A 21431-nucleotide genomic window follows, 5' to 3' on the forward strand; every position below is an offset into this window, starting at 1 on the left:
TACACTGACTCCCAACAGTCCAGACCCTCAGATGGTCTGCCGCTTCCTAAGCACAGAGTGACCGCAGGCTCCATACACTGACTCCCAACAGTCCAGACCCTCAGATGGTCTGCCGCTTCCTAAGCACAGAGCGACCGCAGGCTCCATACACTGACTCCTGACAGTCCAGACCCTCAGATGGTCTGCCGCTTCCTAAGCACAGAGTGACCGCAGGCTCCATACACTGACTCCCAACAGTCCAGACCCTCAGATGGTCTTCCGCTTCCTAAGCACAGAGTGACCGCAGGCTCCATACACTGACTCCTCACAGTCCAGACCCTCAGATGGTCTGCCGCTTCCTAAGCACAGAGTGACCGCAGGCTCCATACACTGACTCCCAACAGTCCAGACCCTCAGATGGTCTGCCGCTTCCTAAGCACAGAGTGACCGCAGGCTCCATACACTGACTCCCAACAGTCCAGACCCTCAGATGGTCTGCCGCTTCCTAAGCACAGAGAGACCGCAGGCTCCATACACTGACTCCTGACAGTCCAGACCCTCAGATGGTCTGCCGCTTCCTAAGCACAGAGTGACCGCAGGCTCCATACACTGACTCCTGACAGTCCAGACCCTCAGATGGTCTGCCGCTTCCTAAGCACAGAGAGACCGCAGGCTCCATACACTGACTCCCAACAGTCCAGACCCTCAGATGGTCTGCCGCTTCCTAAGCACAGAGAGACCGCAGGCTCCATACACTGACTCCTGACAGTCCAGACCCTCAGATGGTCTGCCGCTTCCTAAGCACAGAGCCACCACAGGCTACATACACACCAGAGGACCTCCGCCACCGTGATACATAGTAGCCATTTACAATATAGGTAGTCGCTATCTCACGCAGTGTATCAGTGCAGGTGACAGGCTGATTACCCCACAGACGAGTGATGCAACAACATGCAATTATCACAAACCCTCAGCTGTGTGATGGGACGGGCATCAGTCAGAGCTCCTGTAAATCATCTGTCACAGGATCAGCCAGATGGTAGCAGCACTACTCTTGACACCACATCTGCCTAGGGCCGACTTATGTGACACTTGTATCTTCTCGTAGGCTCTCCAGTTTATCGATATTGGAAGGATACATTGAAGAAATTTGACATCACTGAGCCAAGCGCCGAAACTGCCAAGATGGTGGAGACGACGTCCTACGCGTTACTGACCATCCTGAAGAACGCCGACAAGGAGTATGCCCAGCCAGTTCTACGCTGGCTGAAGGAGCAGCAGAGATACGGCGGCGGGTTCTTCTCCACCCAGGTGATGGCGCAAACTCTGCACCGTGCACTTAAGAGGCAGCAAGCCCACAACTCACACCGTGTCACACCAAATCCAGGACACCATCATCGCACTGGAGGCCCTGACTGAGGTCGCAATACTGGACGAGAAACTCACCCTTAACATGGATGTGAAAGTCGCCTACAAGAAATCCGGAGACTTCCAGAACTACCGGCTGACCGACGAGCAGCCCTTCACCAGGCCTGTAGAGGTAAGGACAGCCAGACAGGAGATATTATGCTCCAGAGCTGCAGTCAGTATTCTGCTGTTACACCGTATCTTGTCATCCAGTCACCTCCAGAGCTGCAGTCACTATTCTGCTGTTACATTGTGCCTTATCCCTCAGTCACCTCCAGAGCTGCAGTCACTATTCTGCTAGTTTATCGTGTCTTATCCCCCAGTCACCTCCAGAGCTGTGGTCACTATTCTGCTGTTTTATCGTGTCTTATCCCTCAGTCACCTCCAAAGCTGCAGTCACTATTCTGCTGTTTTATCATGTCTTATCCCTCAGTCACCTCCAGAGCTGCAGTCATTATTCTGCTAGTTTATCGTGTCTTATCCCCCAGTCACCTCCAGAGCTGTGGTCACTATTCTGCTGTTTTATCGTGTCTTATCCCTCAGTCACCTCCAGAGCTGCAGTCACTATTCTGCTGTTTTATCGTGTCTTATCCCTCAGTCACCTCCAGAGCTGCAGTCAATATTCTGCTAGTTTATCGTGTCTTATCCCCCAGTCACCTCCAGAGCTGTGGTCACTATTCTGCTGTTTTATCGTGTCTTATCCCTCAGTCACCTCCAGAGCTGCAGTCACTATTCTGCTGTTTTATCATGTCTTATCCCCAGTCACCTCCAGAGCTGCAGTCACTATTCTGCTGTGACATCATGTCCTATTCCCCAGTCACCTCCAGAGCTGCAGTCACTATTCTGCTGTGACATCATGTCCTATTCCCCAGTCACCTCCAGAGCTGCAGTCACTATTCTGCTGTGACATCATGTCCTATTCCCCAGTCACCTCCAGAGCTGCAGTCACTATTCTGCTAGTTTATCGTGTCTTATCCCTCAGTCACCTCCAGAGCTGTGGTCACTATTCTGCTGTTTTATCGTGTCTTATCCCTCAGTCACCTCCAGAGCTGCAGTCACTATTCTGCTGTTTTATCGTGTCTTATCCCTCAGTCACCTCCAGAGCTGCAGTCACTATTCTGCTGTTTTATCATGTCTTATCCCCAGTCACCTCCAGAGCTGCAGTCATTATTCTGCTAGTTTATCGTGTCTTATCCCCCACTCACCTCCAGAGCTGTGGTCACTATTCTGCTGTTTTATCGTGTCTTATCCCTCAGTCACCTCCAGAGCTGCAGTCACTATTCTGCTGTTTTATCATGTCTTATCCCCAGTCACCTCCAGAGCTGCAGTCACTATTCTGCTGTGACATCATGTCCTATTCCCCAGTCACCTCCAGAGCTGCAGTCACTATTCTGCTGTGACATCATGTCCTATTCCCCTGTCACCTCCAGAGCTGCAGTCACTATTCTGCTAGTTTATCGTGTCTTATCCCTCAGTCACCTCCAGAGCTGCAGTCACTATTCTGCTATTTTCTCATGTCTTATCCCCCAGTCACCTCCAGAGCTGTGGTCACTATTCTGCTGTTTTATCGTGTCTTATCCCTCAGTCACCTCCAGAGCTGCAGTCACTATTCTGCTATTTTATCGTGTCTTATCCCCCAGTCATCTCCAGAACTGAGGTCACTATTCTGCTGTTTTATCGTGTCTTATCCCCCAGTCACCTCCAGAACTGAGGACACTATTCTGCTGTTTTATCGTGTCTTATCCCTCAGTCACCTCCAGAGCTGCAGTCACTATTCTGCTGTTTTATCGTGTCTTATCCCCCAGTCACCTCCAGAGCTGTGGTCACTATTCTGCTGTTTTATCGTGTCCTATTTCCCAGTCACTCACTGCTGTAAGCTTGTTGTTTCTACCATGATGAATAATGATCAGATCGCAGCGATCGTCTGGTCAGGGCGGAGCACTTTGGACACAGGAGGCCATTTCTGACATTGACCCTTTAATTTGTTTCCAGGTTCCAATTTTAGAAGATCTCACAGTCAGTACGAGGAGCGCCCGAGGCATCGCGACAGGAAGTGTACGTACAGCAGGAGGGGGGCACTTACGACATCACCACACTGCGGGCAATGACTGCCAGAAGGAGGAGTTAACAGGGCTCTTCCCCTCTTAGCATAGTGATGTAATCCTGCCAGCCCCGCCCCCGAGGAGCAGCGATACTATAATGCCGTCCTATGCTGTAGCTGTAATGACGCCCTGTGTGTTCTGCAGGTGCGGACTGTGTTTCACATCATGGCCCCCCGACAGGAGAAATGCAAATTTGACCTGCGCATTCAGAAGAAAGAGCCTTGTAAGTATCAACATGTGTGAGGGTTACATGCGCCATTGTGCCACGTGAGCTGTACGTGGACTAGTCCCTCTCTGCAGTACTGCTCTCCGCCTGCGGGGGCAGCATGACAATCACTGCTGGGACGTACTGGCCCCCGTGCATTTGTTATAGTAGATCCGACAGAACCCAGGACAGGGACTGGATGCAATTGTAACAGAACCGCAGCTGTTCATACTTCTTTCCATCCAGAGGTTGCAATGAACTCTTAAAAGGGACCCCGTCCTGATGGCTGATGGCACAGAGCTGATCACACTGATGGACATCTGGGTGGAGACGTGTCAGTGATGCTTGTAGTTTATTCATTGCGATCCCTGGTGATTATCTGCAGGAGTCCAGTGAGCGGTCCTACTCGGGGATTACATGCAGAGAGCTGTCAGACTATTAGGACCACCCAGTGGACCCCTGCAGACAATCACCAGTTACACATTATCTTCTCCATCGTTCTGCTCCAGTCACCGCTCTCCACAGATCGGACGCACAGACAACGGCATCGGCTCCTTAATGCTTGAGAATAGAGAAGATCAGAAAGTTGCAGATCGTTCCGTCATTTATTAACCCTTCATTGCCCTGACATTCCTCCTCCGTCTTGTTTTCTCTTTAGTGCAGACCATATTTGATGACAACACATCTCAGATGCTGCTCTTAGAAGTCTGTGCCAGGTACGACCCCTGAATGTGCATCACACGGACCCCCTGTGACTGGACTATTAAAATCGAGGCATGTGACCGGCAGGCGGCGCTGCTCTCCATCCTCGTGTGATGGGCGGGCAGCTCTGCTCCATCCTCTTGTGTGACCGTCAGCTGCTCTCCATCCTCGTCTGATTGGCGGCCGGCGTTGCTCTCCATGGTCTTGTGTGACCGTCGACTGGAGCTGCTCTCTATTCTCGTGTGACCGGCGGGCGGCGCTGCTCTCCATCCTCGTGTGTGACCGTCAGCCGCTCCTCCATCCTCGTGTGTGACCGTTGGCCGGCGCTGCCCTCCATTCTCTTGTGTGAATGTCGGCCGGCACTGCTCTCCATCCTCGTGTGATCGGCGGCCTGCGCTGTTCTCCATCCTCGTGTGTGACCATTGGCTGGCGCTACTCTCCATCCTCTTGTGTGACTGTCGGCCGGAGCTGCTCTCCATGCTCGTGTGACTGGCGTCCGGAGCTGCTCTCCATTCTCGTGTGATCGGTGGCCATCGGTGCTCTCCATCCTCCTGTGTGATGGGCGGGCAGTGCTGTTTTTCATCCTCCTGTGTGACTGGCGGGCAGTGCTGTTTTTCATCCTCCTGTGTGACTGGCGGGCAGTGCTGTTTTTCATCCTCCTGTGTGACTGGCGGGCAGTGCTGCTCTCCATCCTCCTGTGTGACTGGCAGGCGGTGCTGCTCTCCATCCTCCTGTGTGACTGGCGGGCAGTGCTGCTCCCCATCCTCCTGTGTGACTGGCGGGCGGCGCTGCTCTCCATCCTCCTGTGTGACTGGCGGGCAGTGCTGTTTTTCATCCTCCTGTGTGACTGGCGGGCGGTGCTGCTCTCCATCCTCCTGTGTGACTGGCAGGCGGTGCTGCTCTCCATCCTCCTGTGTGACTGGCAGGCGGTGCTGCTCTCCATCCTCCTGTGTGACTGGCGAGCAGTGCTGCTCTTCATCCTCCTGTGTGACCAATGGACGGCGCTGCTCTCCATCCTCCTGTGTGACTGGCGGGCGGTGCTGTTTTTCATCCTCCTGTGTGACTGGCGGGCGGTGCTGCTCTCCATCCTCCTGTGTGACTGGCGGGCGGTGCTGTTTTTCATCCTCCTGTGTGACTGGCGGGCGGTGCTGCTCTCCATCCTCCTGTGTGACCAATGGACGGCGCTGCTCTCCATCCTCCTGTGTGTCTGGCAGGCGGTGCTGCTCTCCATCCTCCTGTGTGACCAATGGACGGCGCTGCTCTCCATCCTCCTGTGTGACTGGCGGGCGGTGCTGCTCTCCATCCTCCTGTGTGACTGGCGGGCGGTGCTGCTCTTCATCCTCCTGTGTGACTAATGGACAGCGCTGCTCTCCATCCTCCTGTGTGACTGGCGGGCGGTGCTACTCTTCATCCTCCTATGTGACTGGCGGGCGGTGCTACTCTTCATCCTCCTATGTGACTGGCGGGCAGTGCTACTCTTCATCCTCCTGTGTGACTGGCGGGCAGTGCTACTCTTCATCCTCCTGTGTGACTGGCGGGCGGCGGTGCTACTCTTCATCCTCCTGTGTGACTGGTGGGCGGTGCTACTCTTCATCCTCCTATGTGACTGGTGTGCGGTGCTACTCTTCATCCTCCTATGTGACTGGCGGGCAGTGCTACTCTTCATCCTCCTGTGTGACTGGCGGGCGGTGCTACTCTTCATCCTCCTGTGTGACTGGCGGGCGGTGCTACTCTTCATCCTCCTGTGTGACTGGTGGGCGGTGCTACTCTTCATCCTCCTGTGTGACTGGTGGGCAGTGCTGCTCTCCATCCTCCTGTGTGACTGGCGGGCAGAGCTACTCTTCATCCTCCTATGTGACTGGCGGGCAGTGCTACCCTTCATCCTCCTGTGTGACTGGCGGGCGGTGCTACTCTTCATCCTCCTGTGTGACTGGCGGGCGGTGCTGCTCTCCATCCTCCTGTGTGACTGGCGGGCGGTGCTACTCTTCATCCTCCTGTGTGACTGGCGGGCGGTGCTACTCTTCATCCTCCTGTGTGACTGGCGGGCGGCGCTGCTCTCCATCCTCCTGTGTGACTGGCGGGCAGAGCTACTCTTCATCCTCCTATGTGACTGGCGGGCAGTGCTACTCTTCATCCTCCTATGTGACTGGCAGGCGGTGCTACTCTTCATCCTCCTGTGTGACTGGCGGGCGGTGCTACTCTTCATCCTCCTGTGTGACTGGCGGGCGGTGCTACTCTTCATCCTCCTGTGTGACTGGTGGGCGGTGCTACTCTTCATCCTCCTGTGTGACTGGCGGGCGGTGCTACTCTTCATCCTCCTGTGTGACTGGCGGGCGGTGCTGCTCTCCATCCTCCTGTGTGACTGGTAAGCGGTGCTACTCTCCATCCTCCTGTGTGACTGGCAGGCAGTGCTACTCTTCATCCTCCTGTGTGACTGGCGGGCGGTGCTACTCTTCATCCTCCTGTGTGACTGGCAGGCGGTGCTGCTCTCCATCCTCCTGTGTGACTGGCAGGCGGTGCTGCTCTCCATCCTCCTGTGTGACTGGCAGGCGGTGCTGCTCTCCATCCTCCTGTGTGACTGGCAGGCGGTGCTGCTCTCCATCCTCCTGTGTGACTGGCGGGCGGCGTTGCTCTTCATCCTCCTGTGTGACCAGCAGGCGGTGCTACTCTTCATCCTCCTGTGTGACCGGCGGGCGGTGCTACTGTTCATCCTCCTGTGTGACTGGCAGGCGGTGCTGCTCTCCATCCTCCTGTGTGACTGGCGGGCGGCGTTGCTCTTCATCCTCCTGTGTGACCAGCAGGTGGTGCTACTCTTTATCCTCCTGTGTGACCGGTGGGCGGTGCTACTGTTCATCCTCCTGTGTGACCGGCGGGCGGTGCTACTCTTCATCCTCCTGTGTGACCGGCGGGCGGTGCTACTCTTCATCCTCCTGTGTGACTGGCGGGCGGTGCTGCTCTCCATCCTCCTGTGTGACTGGCGGGCAGTGCTACGCTTCATCCTCCTGTGTGACTGGCGGGCGGCGCTGCTCTCCATCCTCCTGTGTGACTGGCGGGCAGTGCTACGCTTCATCCTCCTGTGTGACCGGCGGGCGGTGCTACTCTTCATCCTCCTGTGTGACTGGCAGGCGGTGCTACTCTTCATCCTCCTGTGTGACTGGCGGGCGGTGCTACTCTTCATCCTCCTGTGTGACTGGTGGGCGGTGCTACTCTTCATCCTCCTATGTGACTGGTGGGCGGTGCTACTCTTCATCCTCCTATGTGACTGGTGGGCGGTGCTACTCTTCATCCTCCTATGTGACTGGTGGGCGGTGCTACTCTTCATCCTCCTATGTGACTGGTGGGCGGTGCTACTCTTCATCCTCCTATGTGACTGGTGGGCGGTGCTACTCTTCATCCTCCTGTGTGACTGGCGGGCGGTACTGGTCTCCATCCTCTTGTGTGACTGGTGAGCGGTGCTACTCTTCATCCTCCTGTGTGACCAGTGGACGGCGCTGCTCTCCTGCCTCTGTATAGCACAGTGCTGACCATGGAGCCTCCGTCATGCCCTATACATAGTAAAGTGGTGATCATTTTTACACACGGCCTCTGCTGTATTGCAGATATAAACCCCAACAGGATGAAATCCCTACATCTGGCCAGGCTGTCATGGAAATAACGCTGCTGACCGGGCTGCAGGCGGATGAGAAGCAACTGTACAAGGTAACGGACAGCCGGTCCCAAAGTATAGAGGTCACATAATGTAACTGTCCATGTGCTGCCCCAGCAGAGGTGAGGGGGAGCCATACTGAGATCCAAACAACAGGCAGAGGAGGGGGGAGCCATACTGAGATCCAAACAACAGGCAGAGGCGGGGGGAGCCATACTAAGATCCAACCAACAGGCAGAGGCGGGGAGCAGCCATACTGAGATCCAACCAACAGGCAGAGGCGGGGAGCAGCCATACTGAGATCCAACCAACAGGCAGAGGCGGGGGTGCCATACTGAAGTCCAACCAACAGGCAGAGGTGGGGGGAGCCATGCTGAGATCCAAACAACAGGCAGAGGCGGGGAGCAGCCATACTGAGATCCAACCAACAGGCAGAGGCGGGGGGGTGCCATACTGAAATCCAACCAACAGGCAGAGGCGGGGGGTGCCATGCTGAGATCCAAACAACAGGCAGAGGAGGGGGGGAGCCATACTAAGATCCAACCAACAGGCAGAGGAGGGGGGAGCCATACTGAGATCCAACCAACAGGCAGAGGAGGGGGGAGCCATACTGAGATCCAAACAACAGGCAGAGGAGGGGGGAGCCATACTAAGATCCAACCAACAGGCAGAGGCGGGGAGCAGCCATACTGAGATCCAACCAACAGGCAGAGGCGGGGAGCAGCCATGCTGAGATCCAACCAACAGGCAGAGGCGGGGAGCAGCCATACTGAGATCCAACCAACAGGCAGAGGCGGGGAGCAGCCATGCTGAGATCCAACCAACAGGCAGAGGCGCGGAGCAGCCATGCTGAGATCCAACCAACAGGCAGAGGCGGGGAGCAGCCATACTGAGATCCAACCAACAGGCAGAGGCGGGGGGTGCCATGCTGAGATCCAACCAACAGGCAGAGGCGGGGGGTGCCATACTGAGATCCAACCAACAGGCAGAGGCGGGGGGTGCCATACTGAGATCCAACCAACAGGCAGAGGCGGGGGGTGCCATGCTGAGATCCAACCAACAGGCAGAGGCGGGGGGTGCCATGCTGAGATCCAACCAACAGGCAGAGGTGGGTGGCGCCATTCTAAGATCGAACCAACATGAAGAGCCGGGGGGTGCCATACTGAGATCCAACCAACAGGCAGAGGCGGGGGGGAGCCATACTGAGATCCAACCAACAGGCAGAGGCGGGGGGCGCCATACTGAGATCTATCCAACAGGCACAACAGGCAAAGGCGGGGGGGAGCCATACTGAGATCCAACCAACAAGCAGAGGCGGGGGGGGGGGGAGCCATACTGAAATCCAACCAACAGGGAGAGGTGGGGGGTACCATACTGAGATCGCTACCAACAGGCAGAGGTGGGGGGTGCCATACTGACATCCAACCAACAGGCAGAGGCGGGGAGGAGCCATAATGAGATCCAACCAACAGGCAGAGGTGGGGGGCGTCATACTGAGATCCCTACCAAACAGGCAGAGGAGGGGGGGGAGCCGTACTGAGATCACTACCAATAGGCAGAGGCGGGGGGGAGCCGTACTGAAATCACCACCAATAGGCAGAGGCGGGGGGGAGCCGTACTGAGATCACTACCAATAGGCAGAGGCGGGGGGGAGCCGTACTGAGATCACTACCAATAGGCAGAGGGGGGGGGGAGCCGTACTGAGATCACTACCAATAGGCAGAGGAGGGGGGGGAGCCGTACTGAGATCACTACCAATGGGCAGAGGCATGAGGCGCCGTTCTGAGATCACTACCAATAGGCAGAGGCGGGGGGGAGCCGTACTGAGATCACTACCAATACGCAGGGGGGGGGGGGAGCCGTACTGAGATCACTACCAACAGGCAGAGGCGGGGAGCGCCATACTGAAATCCAACCAACAGGCAGAGGAGGTGGGCGCCATACTGAGATCTAAAAAACAGGCAGAGGTGGGGGGGAGCCATACTGAGATCCAACCAACAGGCAGAGGGGGGGCGTGGGGGGACCCTTCTGAGATCCAACCAACAGGCAGAGGTGGGGGGGAGCTATACTGATATCCAACCAACAGGCAGAGGTGGGGGGTGCCATACTGAGATCCAACCAACAGGCAGAGGCGGGGGAGAGCCATACTGAGATCCAACCAAGAGGCAGGGGGAGCCATACTGAGATCCAACCAACAGGCAGAGGCGGGGGGCAGCTATACTGAGATCCAACCAACAGGCAGAGGCGGGAGGGGAGCCATACCGAGATCCAACCAACAGGCAGAGGCGGGGGGCGTCATACCGAGATCACTACCAAACAGGCAGAGGTGGGGGGTGCCACACTGAGATCCAACCAACAGGCAGAGGCGGGGAGCAGCCATATTGAGATCCAACCAACAGGCAGAGGCGGGGTGGAGCCATATTGAGATCCAACCAACAGGAAGAGGCAGGGGGAGCCATACTGAGATCCAACCAACAGGCAGAGGCGGGGTGGAGCCATATTGAGATCCAACCAACAGGCAGAGGTGGGGGGCGTCATACTGAGATCCAACCAACAGGCAGAGGCGGGGAGCAGCCATACTGAGATCCAACCAACAGGCAGAGGCGGTGAGCAGCCATAGTGAGATCCAACCAACAGGCAGAGGTGGGGGGCGTCATACTGAGATCACTACCAAACAGGGAAAGGCGGGGGGGAGCCATACTGAGATCACTACCAAACAGGCAGAGGAGGGGAGCACTGTATCACTGAAATCACCACCAATAGGCAGAGGCAGGAGGCGCCGTACTGAGATCACTACCAATAGGCAGAGGCGGGGGGGGGGGGGCCGTACTGAGATTACTACCGATAAGCAGTGACTACTGGTTGGTCAGAGATTGCCGGGAAATGACAAAACCGTCATCTGAGCAATTATTGTTCATCTCCATTTTCAGCTTATGAACAGAGTTGATCAGGCCGTCAAAGACTACAGCATAGAAGGAGGAAAAGTCATCTTATATTTTGATTGGGTAAGACTATTGCTGAGCTAAAGACCTGACTCCTCCCTGAAACCAGCTGGACTCCGCCTCCATGCCGTTCACATTCTGTGTAACACGCTGGAGCAATATATATTCTACACTAAGCCACTTCCAAAACATCATCCATGCCTTTATATGCGCCCACTCAGAAAGAGTCTCCTAGTGAAGCCCACTAGTATTCCCACATAGTACAACAAGTCATTATTTCCCCCACTTAGTATAATGTCCCCATAGTACATTCCCCCACACACAGTATGATGTTCCAACAGTACATTCCCCCACACACAGTATGATGTCCAAACAGTACATTCCCCCACACACAGTATGATGTCCCAACAGTACATTCCCCCACACACAGTATGATGTCCTCACAGTACATTCCCCCCACACACAGTATGATGTCCCCACAGTACATTCCCCCCACACACAGTATGATGTCCCCACAGTACATTCCCCACACACAGTATGATGTCCTCACAGTACATTCCCCCCACACACAGTATGATGTCCTCACAGTACATTCCCCCCACACACAGTATGATGTCCTCACAGTACATTCCCCCACACACAGTATGATGTCCCAACAGTACATTCCCCCACACACAGTATGATGTCCTCACAGTACATTCCCCCCATACACAGTATGATGTCCTCACAGTACATTCCCCCCACACACAGTATGATGTCCTCACAGTACATTCCCCCCACACACAGTATGATGTCCTCACAGTACATTCCCCCCACACACAGTATGATGTCCTCACAGTACATTCCCCCACACACAGTATGATGTCCCCACAGTACATTCCCCCCCACACACAGTATGATGTCCCCACAGTACATTCCCCCCCACACACAGTATGATGTCCTCATAGTACATTCCCATCACACACAGTATGATGTCCTCACAGTACATTCCCCCCACACACAGTATGATGTCCTCACAGTACATTCCCCCCACACACAGTATGATGTCCTCACAGTACATTCCCCCCACACACAGTATGATGTCCCCACAGTATATTCCTTCACGCACAGTATGATGTCCTCACAGTACATTCCCCCCACACACAGTATGATGTCCTCACAGTACATTCCCCCACACACAGTATGATGTCCTCACAGTACATTCCCCCCACACACAGTATGATGTCCCCTCAGGACATTTCTCCCACACACAGTATGATGTCCTCACAGTACATTCCCCCACACACAGTATGATGTCCCCACAGTACATTCCCCCCACACACAGTATGATGTCCTCACAGTACATTCCCCCCACACACAGTATGATGTCCTCACAGTACATTCCCCCCACACACAGTATGATGTCCTCACAGTACATTCCCCCACACACAGTATGATGTCCCCACAGTACATTCCCCCACTCACAGTATGATGTCCCCACAGTACATTCCCCCACTCACAGTATGATGTCTCCACAGTACATTCCCCCACACACAGTATGATGTCCCCACAGTACATTCCCCCACTCACAGTATGATGACCTTACAGTACATTCCCCTACACACAGTATGATATCCTCACAGTACATTCCCCTCACACACAGTATGATGTCCTCACAGTACATTCCCCCCACACACAGTATGATGTCCTCACAGTACATTCCCCCACACACAGTATGATGTCCCCACAGTACATTCCCCCACTCACAGTATGATGTCCCCACAGTACATTCCACCACTCACAGTATGATGTCTCCACAGTACATTCCCCCACACACAGTATGATGTCCCCACAGTACATTCCCCCACTCACAGTATGATGACCTTACAGTACATTCCCCTACACACAGTATGATGTCCTCACAGTACTTTCCCCACACACACAGTATGATGTCCCCACAGTACATTCCCCCACACACAGTATGATATCCTCACAGTACATTCCCCCACACACAGTATGATGTCCTCACAGTACATTCCCCCTACACTGTATAATGTCCTCACAGTACATTCCCCCCACACACAGTATGATGTCCCCACAATTCATTTCCCCACACACAGTATGGTGTCCCCACAGTACATTCCCCCACACACAGTATGATGTCCTCACAGTACATTCCCCCACACACAGTATGATGTCCCCACAGTACATTCCTTCACGCACAGTATGAGGTCCCCACAGTACATTCCCCCCACACACAGTATGATGTCCCCACAGTACATTCCCCCCACACACAGTATGGTGTCCCCACAGTACATTCCCCCCAAAGACAGTATGGTGTCCCCACAGTACATTCCCCCCACACACACAGTATGATGTCCTCACAGTACATTCCCCTACATGGTCAGATGCCCCCCTAGGTTCAGTTATGAAATTGGACATTTCCTAATGATTTTGATCTCCTGAATTGTCTCTTCTTTCTATAATATTAGAGTTTCCCTTTCACTGCTACTTACAATTAATGCATACAAGTTTCAGTACTTTGAAACATTATTATTTTTGCAAATATAAAGATGCAGAATATTTTGTTACTCCAATTTTCTGATATTTATTTAGGGGAGACTTAAGCGGGCTTTACACGCTACGATTTCGCTACAGCGATCTCGTTGTGGTCACGGATTTTGTGACGCACATCCGGCCGCTGTAGCGATGTCGTAGCGTGTGACTCCTAGGAGCGATTTTGGATCGTTGCAAAAACGTCCAAAATCGCTCCTCGTTGACATGGGGGTCCGCTGCCAGTTATCGCTGCTGTCGCTGGGGCGACGTTGATCCTTGTCCCTGCGGCAGCACACATCGCTACGTGTGACGCCGCAGGAACGAGGATCATCTCCTTACCTGCCTCTGGCCACAATGCGGAAGGAAGGAGGTGGGCGGGATGTTACGTCCCGCTCATCTCCGCCCCTCCGCTTACATTGGGCGGACGCTTAGTGACGTCACTGTGACGCCAAACGGATCGCTCCCTTAGAAAGCAACCTCTGCTCAAAATATTATGTTTTGCAAAGTGTGCACAGTACCAACATTCCAACCTGTACTTTGAAAAATGAGATTTTTGGCAAAAAATTGCAATTTTTCGAGTTACCTCGCCACGTCACGGCAAATCTCTTGAGGCAGTCCTACACTAAAATATTTTTATTTAAAGTGTGCCAAACGGCCTCACATATGCACAAATAGGACTGCACAGCACGTACCTGGCGCATTTCAGTCTCGTCTCCATGACTAATTCATGGTTGTGGGCGGGATAGGCCCAGGCACATGCTGCTTGGAATATATAGCCTGTGGACAAGGCTAGATGGCAATGTGTGAACAGCCACCAATCGCCAAAAATCAAGACAGATGGAAAAATAACAATGAAGTGCACTGCAATATGGGGTGTAGGACTGCCTCAAGAGATTTGCCGTGACGTGGTGAGGTAGCTCGAAAAATTACAATTTTTTGCCAAAAATCTCATTTTTCAAAGTACAGGTTGGAATGTTGGTACTGTGCACACTTTGCAAAACATAATATTTTGAGTAGAGGTTGCTTTTATGCTGTTTTTTAATTGCTATATAGGTTTTTGGTCGCTCCCTTAGAAAGGAGGCGGTTCGCCGGTCACAGCGACGTCGAAGGATAGGTAAGTATGTGTTACGGGGGTGCGCGATTTTGTGCGCGACAGGCAGCGATATGCCCGTCGCGCACAAACGATGGGGACGGGTGTCATGCTAGCAATATCAGGCCGGATATCGCAGCATGTAAAGCCACCCTTAGCAACATTTCAAAAACTAAAATAAAAGGAAAACAAACTGTCCCTAAACATAAATGAAGATTATAAACGGTTACAGAATTTGCTCCTCATTCAGTGACCACTCTTTTTTTATGGTCTTTTATGTTTGGCTGGTTGTGATGGTGGAATATGGGGGGTTGTGTATCATGTTGTGTAGGTTCATATTTTAGGCGTGGTTCACTGTCCATTCTCTGTATTGCTTGTGTGTACATTTTATTGTCTGTAGTTAATCACCCCCTGTAGTGTTTCTGTCCCTAAAGCCTGCTTCACACGTTGCAATTAGTTGTACAATCGCATTTGCGATGTGACACGCCCAGGTTGCATACGAGATCTTATGAGATCGCACGTAGGTCGTTCATTTGCTGTCACACGTGCGTTAGTAGTCTATGTTAAATTGATCATTTTTGTGTGCGATCCTTTAGATCATGTGTTCTGTGACGTATGCATTGGGCACCCTTTTTTTTTATTTATTGACTTGCCAAGCGTGTATAACGTGTAGGGATGCGTTTTTACTATGTCATCTGCCATTCAGCTCTGCTACATGGCCGCTGACAGCAGACACAGACAGCCATGTAGCAGAGCTGAATGGCAGATGACAGCAGACACAGACAGAGCCGCACGATCAGAATGAACTCGGGTTAACTTCACCCGACTTCATTGTCATGCTGCGGCTCTGTCTGTGTCGTGTCCTGATTAGCGGTCACCTGTGAAGGGCTCACCGGTGACCGCTAAACTCCTGAGTAACTGAGGTGAGCAGCCCTCTCTCATATACTCACCGATCCCCGATCCCTGGCGCAGCGCTGCACGGCATTCACACTGCTCCAGCGGCTTTCACTATTTTGAAAAAGCCGGCCGCTCATTAAACAATCTCGTATTCCCTGCTTTCCCCGCCCACCGGCGCCTATGATTGGTTGCAGTGAGACACGCCCCCACGCTGAGTGACAGGTGTCTCACTGCACCCAATCACAGCAGCCGGTGGGCGTGTTTATACTGTGCAGTGAAATAAATATTAAATAATTAAAAAAAACGGCGTGCGGTCCCCCCCAATTTTAAAACCAGCCAGATAAAGCCATACGGCTGAAGGCTGGTATTCTCAGGATGGGGAGCTCCACGTTATGGGGAGCCCCCCAGCCTAACAATATCAGTCAGCAGCCGCCCAGAATTGCCGCATACATTAGATGCGACAGTTCTGGGACTGTACCCGGCTCTTCCCGATTTGCCCTGGTGCGTTGGCAAATCGGGGTAATAAGGAGTTATTGGCAGCCCATAGCTGCCAATAAGTCCTAGATTAATCATGTCAGGCGTCTCCCCGAGATACCTTCCATGATTAATCTGTAAGTGACAGTAAATAAACACACACACCTGAAAAATCCTTTATTAGAAATAAAAAACACAAACATATACCCTGGCTCACCACTTTAATAAGCCCGGAAAAGCCCTCCATGTCCGGCGTAATTCAGGATGCTCCAGCGTCGCTTCCAGCTGTGCTGCATGGAGGTGACCGGAGCTGCAGAAGACACCGCCGCTCCTGTCACCTCCACGCAGCAACTGAAGACAGCTGCGCGATCAGCTGAGCTGTCACTGAGGTTACCCGCGGCCACCGCTGTATCCAGTGAAAGCGGGTAACCTCAGTGACAGCTCAGCTGATCGCGCTATTCCCTTCATTAGCTGCGTGGAGGTGACAGGAGCGGCGGTGTCTGCTGCAGCTCCGGTCACCTCCATGCAGCAGAGCTGGAAGCGACGCTGGAGCATCCTGAATTACGCCGGACATGGAGGGCTTTTTCGGGCTTATTAAAGTGGTGAACCAGGGTATAGGTTTGTGTTTTTTATTTCTAATAAAGGATTTTTCGGGTGTGTGTGTTTATTTACTGTCACTTACAGATTAATCATGGAAGGTATCTCGGGGATACGCCTGACATGATTAATCTAGGATTTAGTGGCAGCTATGGGCTGCCAATAACTCCTTATTACCCCGATTTGCCAACGCACCAGGGCAAATCGGGAAGAGCCGGGTACAGTCCCAGAACTGTCGCATCTAATGTATGCGTCAATTCTGGGCGGCTGCTGACTGATATTGTTAGGCTGGGGGGCTCCCCCTAACGTGGAGCTCCCCATCCTGAGAATACCAGCCTTAAGCCGTATGGCTTTATCTGGCTGGTTTTAAAATTGGGGGGGACCGCACGCCGTTTTTTTTAATTATTTATTTCACTGCACAGTATAGACACGCCCACCGGCTGCTGTGATTGGGTGCAGTGAGACACCTGTCACTCAGCGTGGGGGCGTGTCTCACTGCAACCAATCATAGGCGCCGGTGGGCGGGGAAAGGAGGGAATACGAGATTATTTAATGAGCGGCCGGCTTTTTCAAAATAGTGAAAGCCGGAGCAGTGTGAATGCCGTGCAGCGCCGCGCCGGTGATCGGTGAGTATGAGAGAGGGGGTAAGAGGGATAGACTGACATTGACAGAGAGAGAGGGACAGAGATAGTGACCGACTGACAGAGATTAGTGAATGACAGACATTGTGAGGCGCTTCAGAACGCAGCTTTTCAGCTGCGCTCTGAAGCGGACCTTTTTTAAGCTGCGGTGCAGAGCGCACACCTGCGCACATAGCCTCAGACATCAAAATCGTATGAGGGATGTCACACGTTACAATTGACTAGGTTCGTGCAACAAAACGTTCAATTCTAGACAAAGATGTGATGTGTATGCGATCAACGGTTTTGAGTTCAATCCTAATCGCTCTTAGGTGTCACACGCAGATACCTGACTAACGATGCCGGATGTGCGTCACTTACAACTTGACCCCAACGACGGATTGTGAGATATATTGAAGCGTGTAAAGCGGGCTTAAGTCTGGGGGAGGGGAGCCTGGGATCCACCTAAACTCTCTGCTTTACCTGGGAGATTAGTCTTTCTGGTTCATTCTGGCTGGCAAGGACAAGAGAGAAGGATTGACCCTCTGAGGGAGACGCTGAGGCTGCGGCCAGCACCCCAGAGAAACTGTGAGAAACTTCGATTTCCCTGGAGAAGGACTGCTGGATGATTGTGACTGAACTCCGGGACATTAGGCCATTTCTGGACTATTTTTACCCTCCGTGTGGCGGCTTATTTGATGGACATTCTGGATTGCATGAAGTAAATATTCTTGGATTGCTTGCTCGTCTCTCTCTCTGTTGATTGTGTGATATCAGAGAAGGACCCCGTCACAACTGGTGGCAGCGGTGGGATCAACAGAGCACAGCCTAATGGAGAACCACCCAAAGAGTGAGTACAGAAACTGGACTGCATCCAGTCTACAGGAGAGAGCCAGAGATCTGGGCCTGCACTACCAGTGACTGACTAAAGAAGCCTTAATTGATCTACTGGTGGGTGCGAGCCAGTCCACCTCCTCCCAGATGTCTAATGGACAAACGCTGGAGACAAGGATCCCTGCCCCAAAAAGCCAGTGGGTGGTATGGTTCGAAGAAGAGATGGCAGCTCTGGGCCCAGGTGTATCTCAGCAGTATAAGGAGGAGGCTGCTCGCCGAGCACAGTGGAGACAAGAAGCAATGGAGTCCGGCAGAGGGAGTAATACGAGTTTTAGTGTAAACCCAGCGATCCGGGAGCCTGTACGGATCACCTGGGCGTACTTCAAGCCATTTGATGAGGCTTCCGGAGATGTGGAAGGGTTCTTCAAGGACTTTGAGCAGCAGTGTGCGGTGATGGAGGTTCCCCACTCTGGCTGGATGCATTTGTTAGTGGGACTCCTAAACGGAAGCCTGGCAGAGGCTTATCGCACCATTGACTCTCAGCGGAATCGGGATTATAACATTGTAAAGCAGACTATCCTGGATTACCATGCTATCACCCCAGAATCACATAGGGGACAGTCCCGAGACCTCCCAGGCACCACAGGGGGATCATTTAGGATGTATGCCCATAAGATGTCCCAGGCATGTCGGAGATGGCTGGAAGCGGAAGACGTTATACAGATATTTCTTATAGAACAATTTCTTTACAAGTGTCCCTCACAAATACGGGAATGGGTCAGAGAGCGCACGCCGCACACCTTGGATAGAGCTGCAGCCCTGGCTGATGAGGCCCTTACTATCCGACCACAATGGAGGAGGCTTCTGGACAATAAGCCACAGCCTGTTCCTGCACACCAGTCCCCTCAGGTTATATCTGCCCCTCCAACCAACCACAGGCCAATGACAACCACTGCTCACAATCCTGGGCTCTAACAGTTCCGACCACGCCCTGGGGGAAACACAGAGAGGAGATGTTATGGGTGCGGGCAACCTGGGCATCTGCAATTGAGTTGTCCTGCAAGGACTCGGGGGGACCCCCACACACCTCCATCTCGTCCGGTACATTTTGTGCACTCCATCCCGCCTGAGGAAGAGTTACCACCACCTCCACTGGAGTGTACCGCTGACCACTGCCCCACAGATGCCCCTTTGGGAGTGTATGGCCTCCGGCCTTTGTCTCCAAGTTCTCCCAATGCCTTTTCCAGCATGCAAATGGAAAGCAGTACGATACAGAAAAGATGCTATGGGTGTGGGCAACCTGGGCACCTGCAATCGGGTTGTCCTGCAAGCAAGCACTCGGAGGGAGCCCCATGCACCTCTACCTCATCCGGTGCATATTGTGTACTCCATCCCGCCTGAGGAAGAGCTATCACCACCTCCACTGGAATGTACCTCTGACCCCTGCAGCATAGATGCACCTTTGGGAGTGTATGGCCTCCGGTCTTTGTCCCCAAGCAACACAGGGCAATGGCGACGCCACCTGCAGGATGTCTTAATCGATGGATACAAAGTGTCGGGATTTAGAGACACAGGGACCTTCCTTACTATCGCTGACTCTCGTGTAGTTCGACCGAGGCAATTCACCAGGGCCCTGGAATCCCCATTGTCCTGGCGGGAGGGACTCGCAAATATATACTGTGAGCTTCTGTGCGTTTGGATTATGGTTATGGAGAAAAACTGTGCTGGATTGGAGTTATGGGAGGACTGCCTGCCAATATCCTCCTGGAAAATGACATTGGGGAGTTACAGTGCCAATTTGTGGGTGCAGAAAGCACAGTTTGAGTGAAGGAGGACACCAAGGGAAGCTTGTGTCGCGGGCGGAGGAGGGGACGCTGCGCTCACCCACTGCTCGGGTCCGGCTACTGCTGCTCGGTGGTGGCTCGAGCGGTGGGCCGGATCCCGGGGACTCGAGCGGCGTTCCTCGCCCGTGAGTGAAAGGGGGGTTGGTGTGTGGTTTGGGGATATTGTCCGTGACGCCACCCACGGTTGTGGTGAAGTTGTGACACCACCGCTGCTCTGTACGGGGATCCCGGGAGCGATGACAGGGAGCAGCGTGGATGTTGGTTCTCCCCTCCGTGGGTAGGGGGATTGGTTGTCCCGGGGCCCAGTGAGGGGTGAGGGATGATGACAGGCGGGTTACGGGGCCTGGTGAGGTGCAGGGTCGCGGGGGGCAGCGCTGTGCCGCAAGGCACGGTGGTACTCACTCAGCCAGTAATTCACACAGAGTCTCTGGTCAAACAAACAGCTGGATGGACGGGTCCCACAGGCGGCTGCGGTTGTTCTCCTCCCGGTAGGTTGATGGTGACTGCCTTTCCCTGCACCTGTGTTGTGTTTACGGTTCCAATGGCTTCCCACCGGTAACCCGCTCCCCAGCTTGGGTGGATGCTGAGAGAGCCCCTTTTGCCCGCAGGCTCTGGCCCTGGGAACTGTAGCCTTGGCGGTGACTGTGTTTCCCTCTACGGTGTGAGCTGTTGCCTTCAATCGGGTCTTGGCTGCTGGGAAACCCCGGAGGTTCCCTTCACTAACGGATTTGACCGGTTTTACGGCGACTCCTAGCCTGGTCGGGGTCCGTAGGCCCTGCCGGATGGTGCTGGCTTCTCTTCACTCCCCGATCCGGTACCGGCGGGCCACCGCCCGTCTCCGGTCCGTACGGTTCACTCCAATCAGCCTCTCCTGCAGACGGTCACCACCGTCTGCCAACCTTGCTGAGTGCCCGGACCACGCACCCGGACACGGTCAGTCTCCTCTGCTACCACTTCACTCTCTCCAACTAAACTGAAACTTTTCCCGCCTCCAGGACTGTGAACTCCTCGGTGGGCGGGACCAACCGCCTGGCCCACCCCCTGGTGTGGACATCAGCCCCTGGAGGAAGGCAACAAGGATGTGTTTGGCTTCGGTGTGCCTAGCTGGGGTGTAGGGTGTGTTGGTGTAGTACCTGTGATGACCTGGCTTGTCCAGGGCACCACACTTGTCTTTACAATGTCACTGCTGTATAAGGGACTATCCACAGCTGAGCAACATGGACTTAAGTGAGGTGGCCAGAGGTCTGTGTAGACCTCATGGCGTACTCACTTGTTAAGGAGGGAGAGGTTGTGATGGTGGAATATGGGGGGTTGTGTATCATGCTGTGTAGGTTCGTATTTTAGGTGTGGTTCACTGTCCATTCTCTGTATTGCTTTTGTGTACATTGTATTGTCTGTCGGTAATCACCCCCTGTAGTGTTTCTGTCCCTAAGTCTGGGGGAGGGGGGCCTGGAATCCACCTAAACTCTCTGCTTACCTGGGAGATTAGTCTTACTGGTTCCATCTAGCTGGGAAGGACAAGAGAGAAGGATTGACCCTCTGAGGGAGACTCTGAGG

At 53.6% G+C, this 21431-nt stretch overlaps 1 protein-coding gene across 1 annotated transcript in view; it reads left to right on the forward strand.

Annotated features, from left to right (window-relative positions):
- The window catches only part of LOC142250708 (complement C5-like), a 61325-nt gene that overhangs the window by 28514 nt on the left and 11380 nt on the right, over positions 1-21431 (forward strand). Inside the window, exons 28-34 of the mRNA XM_075322906.1 lie at positions 1088-1290; positions 1367-1519; positions 3379-3441; positions 3633-3711; positions 4352-4409; positions 7995-8094; positions 10972-11046. Coding sequence (XP_075179021.1) covers positions 1088-1290; positions 1367-1519; positions 3379-3441; positions 3633-3711; positions 4352-4409; positions 7995-8094; positions 10972-11046 — 731 coding nt within the window. The remainder of the gene's footprint in view (positions 1-1087; positions 1291-1366; positions 1520-3378; positions 3442-3632; positions 3712-4351; positions 4410-7994; positions 8095-10971; positions 11047-21431) is intronic.

This window comes from Anomaloglossus baeobatrachus, chromosome 9 (assembly GCF_048569485.1).
Source record: "Anomaloglossus baeobatrachus isolate aAnoBae1 chromosome 9, aAnoBae1.hap1, whole genome shotgun sequence".
In the NCBI taxonomy this organism is placed as follows: Eukaryota; Metazoa; Chordata; class Amphibia; order Anura; family Aromobatidae; genus Anomaloglossus; species Anomaloglossus baeobatrachus.